Source organism: Colobus angolensis, unplaced genomic scaffold (genome assembly GCF_000951035.1).
Source record: "Colobus angolensis palliatus isolate OR3802 unplaced genomic scaffold, Cang.pa_1.0 Scaffold273, whole genome shotgun sequence".
Classification (NCBI taxonomy): Eukaryota; Metazoa; Chordata; class Mammalia; order Primates; family Cercopithecidae; genus Colobus; species Colobus angolensis.
In genome coordinates, this window is record NW_012115966.1 from 1254074 (window position 1) to 1259830 (window position 5757).

The window sequence follows — 5757 nt, forward strand, 5'->3', positions numbered from 1 at the left end:
ATGGGGTTTCACCGTGTTAGCCAGGATAGACTCGATCTCCTGACCTCGTGATCCACCCGTCTCGTCCTCCCAAAGTGCTGGGATTACAGGCTTGAGCCACTGCACCCGGCCCATATATGTTTATTGATCGAAAAGCAAAGGACTGACTAAATAGCACATGGGCCAGGATGCTCTGCCTATTTCCATCAGAAAGACTATTTTGCCACGGACCAGTGGACTGAGGGGTGTTGGCCTGCAGGTGATCCAGGAAGGAGCTTGGATGAGAAGCTAGATTTCCCTGTAGATAGAAACACAAAGTTGGCTACTGGATGTGGTGGGTGTCCTGAAATGCCCCCAATATGAGCAAAATTGTTACCTGTAGGGTAGGTACGGGAGAGGTGCTATGGGGAGTTAGGGGAAAGAGTTTCTGCCCAAGACTGAAGTTTAGAAAAAGTGCCTTCCCCCTAGTGAAGCAGAGAGGAAATAGGGAGCCTTCAACGCATGCACTGGTACAGGTTTCAGTTTGAAATAGGGCAAAAATAGGCACGGTGAGGGGTCCCGTGGCAGGCAGCCCAAGAGCTAGGGTTCTCAACACAGATGGGAACCAAACCCATCGCTGGAGTATTAGGGGTTGATCCTGCCCCTAGCCCCTCAATACACCCCTAACTTCTGTTCTCTGATGACTATAACAACATCCTTTAGGGGACAATGCCTGTCACCTCTCATTGAGAAACACAGCACTGAGTAAGACTATTCCTAGGAGCAGTGACAAACAGATGCAAGTTCCTGCTAAGTTCCAAGTGACAGTGCATCGTCTCCTGGTTTTGAAGGGAGGAACAGAGGCAGCAGGGCCCTTGGGAAGAGGGAAGTCAGTAGTGGGAGGTGCATGGAAGAGCAGATCAACTTTCCTTCTTCCCCGTTTGGGATTGGAGACATCCTCCCCTGCAGTGCTGGGGACAGACAGTGGAGGTGACTGCCTCTCCTGGCCTGCTCTCAGCCAGCCCTGACACTCTCACTAACTAGAGAGAAAACAAAGGCTTCCCCTGTCCTTCATGCCAGCTTCTCAGCAAAAGGAACAAAATGACCCACTTATTTTTATCGCTCACGGATTTCCTGGGAAATGGGCTATTAGTTCCCCTAATGTAAAGATAATAGGCTCATCTCCCTTGGCAAATGGCACAGACCCAGCATAAAAACACTCACAGAACTGTCAAGAGGGCTCCCCTGCTGAGGACGCAGGGCCCAGGAGCAGGACCAGGACAGGAACCAAGGAGCAGGCTTGGGCCCCCTAAACCCCAGCCTGGGAGTGCTGGCTGCAGCCAGTGAGTGCTGGGTCCTTAGTGCCCCAGGGAGAGGTCATTAGTCTCCTCAGTGCCCCTGGTTTCCTCTCTTGGCTGGGACAGAGGGTGGGACACTGGGAAAGGAGCTGGGCCATAAGCTGAACGAGGTTGTCTTATTCTGGGAAGTGAGGGAATGATGGCTGCTAAGCAGGCTCCCACAAACAGAATGCTTTCCGCATCCATCCTTGTCACTGCCACCGAGCCCACCGCTAGAAAACGTCCCTCCCAGTTGGACAGTCTTTGCCTCTAACCCTCACAAACACTCATGGGGTAAGTAGATGCTATTATAAGGATGCCCATGTAACAGGTGGGAAACCTGAGCATCAGACAGGAAAAGCAGGTTACCCATGGCCACACAGCGGGACTAGGACTGGAAGAGAAGACGAGGGGCCCTGCAGGCCAAGGACAGAATGCTTTCTAGGGAAGGGGGCCCTGCTTGTTCAAGACATTTTCCTCCAGCCCTTCCCTCCATCCCCATCACTCAGGGCTGAAACTTTTGCAATAACAGCATTTCAGGGGCTTCAGCAGTGAACAGGGGACCACAGCTCCCCGCTCCCTCCCATCCACACACAGAGTGTGGGACTCCTCAGCCTCTACAAGGTCCACTCTCTCACTCTAAGAACAGAGTAAAGGGCCTGGCTTTCCTTGTAGTCTGCAGGGGACTGGCCCCTCTATGCTGAACCCAGGGCTCTGTGAGGCGCCAGGCATTCAGTCACAGAGGCTAGACTCTAGTTTCATGTCACCACTTTTTTTCATGTGTATACCAGTTCTCTGCATCTAGGCTGCATGCTCTGTGAGGGCAAGGATCCTCACTGACGATACCATTTTTCCTTCCAGGGAGCCTTTGGCAGCGCCGGCAGGTATTGTGAGCTGTGATACCTACTGACTGATCAGTCTGGGAGGGTGGGGCATGGCTCTGTTCATGCTGGCCACAGGGAGTATGTGACTTTGCTGAACGTTTTTTCTGCCCAAGGCTCAGTTTCCTGCTATTCTTGGTCTGTGTCTGTCTCCCTGAGGGCTCCAGGACTGGCACCCGGTAGGTGCCCTCCTCCCAATCCCACCTCTGCTGTGCCTGTCCCTTAAGCTGGAAGCACAAGCAGGAGAACATCAGGGACAGCCTCACCCAGAAGACAAGGGGCAGCTACCTGACATTCCTCTCCTCTTGGCTGCTGGGGAGACTAGGGGAGACGTCATGGTCTGAGGATGGAGGAAAACGAGCTCACATTGTCTTTCTGTTCCAAAGGAGAAAGAGGGTCTGCCTAGAACCATGGAGACCCTGGGCCAGGGCTGCTTTCAGCCTGGGGAGCTGCTGGGTGTGTGTGGGCAAAGCTGCCAGCACAGGAGGGGACTGCGGCCTTTGGGGCTGCCCTCCACTGATCAGAACCCTTCTAGGGGAAGGATGGTGATGCGGGTCGGGTCACTCTGCATTTCGGAGGAAGGACCTCAGGCCCAAGAGGGGACAGGGATCCAAAAACCCTCCAGCTGCTTGGAAGGTTCAAAAAGGGGTGTGGACGCATCCACACCAGCAGGAAGTAGTAGGAAAAGTCATCAGGGAACACATAAGGATGAGGCCGGGAGAACTCTAGAGTGCAAATGGATAGGATGGCCCGTTTACTGATCAGCTGCTGCCTTCTCCTTCTCCTCCATGTCGCAGGAGCTCTGAGGCCGGGCCTTCGCCTTGAGCTCCCTCTCTCCAGCTGGCTCCACATGCTGCTCCTCTGCCAGGAGGTACTGGGCCAGCTGCTCTAGGTCCTCTAGGCTTATCTTCTGCAGGCGCTCCTCGTGCTCCTGCCTGAGCAGCTGCAGCACGGCCTTGGCATCCTGTGGTTCAAAGCGTTTAGCTAGGACAGGTCCCAGCCGGTGCCACAGGGGCTGGGTCTGGGGCTGGTGGGCCTCTTTTAGCGCCATCTTCTCCAAGGGCCGCATGATGACATTGATGGAAGCACTGGGCCCAATGCAGTAGTCGGAGAGGCGCTTGTCATCCTCCAGGAGCTGGCCGCGGAAAAGCAGGTGCTGCTGCTCCTCAGGCACCTTTAGCCGCTTGGATACCAGTTTCTTCAGCGTGGATACGCTCTCTTGCCCTGACACCTTCAGATTGCATCTCTGGCCCAGGAGCAGCTTGACTGTGAGGAACATCAGGCTAACAGTGGAATCAGGAGGGACCCATGCTCTGGGAGCTGCCCTGAAGATTAAGGGGTCCTGCAGGAGATGTTGGCTTCTCCCTATCAACAGAGGGCTAGTGGTCCCAGGAGACCAGGAACCCAGCTTAGGCAGGCAGCCATTGGCTAGTGCACAGTGATGTCACAATGCTGCAGGAGGGCTCATTTCCGGAGTGGAACTTTAAGGACAGCAGAGGGGTATTTGGGCCCAGACCATCCTTCCTCCATGAGAGGAGAAAAAGAGCACCAGGAAAGAAAATGTGGGACTGGGAGAAAGGAGAGTGAGACTAGGAAAAGGGAGGGCGGAAAAGGGAAGGGTGGCGGGAGGAGCAGGTCTATCGATTTCTTCAACACATGTGTATTAGGTGCCATCTCTGTGCCAGCACCTGGACCTGGGGAGACAGTCATATTCAAATGGATGCCTTCTGCCTTCATGACACTTTCACACTAGTGAGACAGCTAACATTTATCAAGTGTCCTCTTTCTGTCAAGCACTTTACAAGCTCTCTTCGATTGGGCTTCCCAGCAGCAGACCCTGAGACAGGGATTTGAGCACAAATACTCAATTAGGAGGCGATCCCTGGAGGCACCAGGAGAGGAGTGAGGAAGTGAGATGAGGAAAGGAGGGAAATCAGAACGTGCATTCATGAGCAGGCTGCCATTGTGGGCAGCTAGTATGTTATCCTGCTGGGGAGCTCTGGGAAGTTGCATGGAACACACTTGAGTTGTACCAGGTGTGGATTTTTGTTTTTTTGTTTTTTGAGACAAGGTCTCACTCTGTTGCCCAGGCTGAAGTGCAGTGGCTTGATCTCGGCTCACTGCAACCTCCGTTTCCTGGGTTCAAGTAAGTCTCCTGTGTCAGCCTCCCAAGTAGCTGGGGCTACAGCTGCACGCCACTATGCCTGGCTAATTTTTGTATTTTTAGTAGGGACAGGTTTCTCCATGCTGCCCAGGCTGATCTCGAACTCCTGGACTCAAGCAATCTGCCTGCTTTGGCCTCCCAAAGTGCTGAGGTTGCAGGTGTCAGCCATCGCACCTGGCTGAAGCTGTGTCTTTATGCTCTGACTCCTGTCTTTGGCCAATGGAAGTGCTACCTCCTTGGCACTTCTGGTCCACAGGTGTGAGCAGCATGCTCCTGTGATCACAGAAAAGTAGGAAGCCATTGGGCCTTCAGGAACATGAGTGCTGAGGTGATGGGGCAGGACCACCAACAGCATCTGCATCACAGGCCTGCCTAATTGAATCCCCTCAACCTACAGGGCAGGCACTGCCATGATCTCCATCTGCCAGAGGAGAAAGTGGAGGCTTGGCTGATCCTGTAGCAAGCAGGCAGCATTGCTCGTGTCTTCACTGGTACCTCATGTTGCCTCCTAAACAAATCTCTGCTCAGTTCCTTTTGTGGCCCAGGCCCTGAGCAGGCACCCTCAGCTCAAAGGTGAATATGAAAGAGGATACTGATTGGGTCTCCTCTGTGTCTGCAACTTCTGTTGCATTTGGCAGTTTTCAGTGCAACGCATTGCTGAAGGCCTTCTGGGTCAAGCCCTTTACATATGTTGTCACGTTTAAGCCTGGGAGGAAAGTATTGTCTCATTTTAGAATTGAGCAACCTTGGAGAAGACCTGAAAAACATCTCACAGCCAGTGGGCTGATTTTGTCAGGGATCCCCTCAACTCTTACCAGCTCTGTGCTCGACTATGCCCTTCTTCTCACTCACCCTCTCCCTCCCTCCCATCTAACCTCCTTTCCTTTTCCACCTGCCTGGAAGCTACAGTGGCATGATGCTGTTGTCAACATCCTTGGACTTTCCTGAACTGCCCTTCCGCAGCACCCAGCCCTGACCTCTGCCCGAAGGTGGCTGCAAGCTCTGTCCCTGTCTTCTGAACCTGGCAGCCAAGGGTAGCTGGTAAAAATAGCCATGGGGCCAGGTGCGGTGACTCATGCCTGTAATCTCAGCACTTTGGGAGGCCGAGGCAGGCAGATAGCGAGGTCAGGAGTTCGAGACCAGCCTGACCAACATGGTGAAACCCCGTCTCTACTAAAAATACAAAAATTAGCTGGGCGTGGTGGCACGTACCTGTAATCCCAGCTACTCAGGAGGCTGAGGCAGGAGAATCGCTTGAAACTCGGAGGCAGAGGTTGCAATGAACCAAGATCACGCCACTGCACTCCAGCCTGGGCGACAGAAAGAGACCCCGTCTCAAAAAAAAAAAAAAAAAAAATTGATTTTATTTTGTTATTATTATTTTTTTCAACAGAATCTCACTATGTTGCCCAGGTTG

At 53.2% G+C, this 5757-nt stretch overlaps 1 protein-coding gene across 1 annotated transcript; it reads right to left on the reverse strand.

Moving 5' to 3' along the window:
• Positions 1–2051: 2051 nt before the first annotated feature.
• On the reverse strand, positions 2052–3610 carry UBL4B (ubiquitin-like 4B). Its single transcript, XM_011948077.1, has one exon. The coding sequence runs from the start codon at positions 3453–3455 to the stop codon at positions 2931–2933; it is 525 nt and encodes a 174-aa protein (XP_011803467.1). The 5' UTR covers positions 3456–3610; the 3' UTR covers positions 2052–2930.
• Between the last annotated feature and the right edge of the window lie 2147 nt (positions 3611–5757).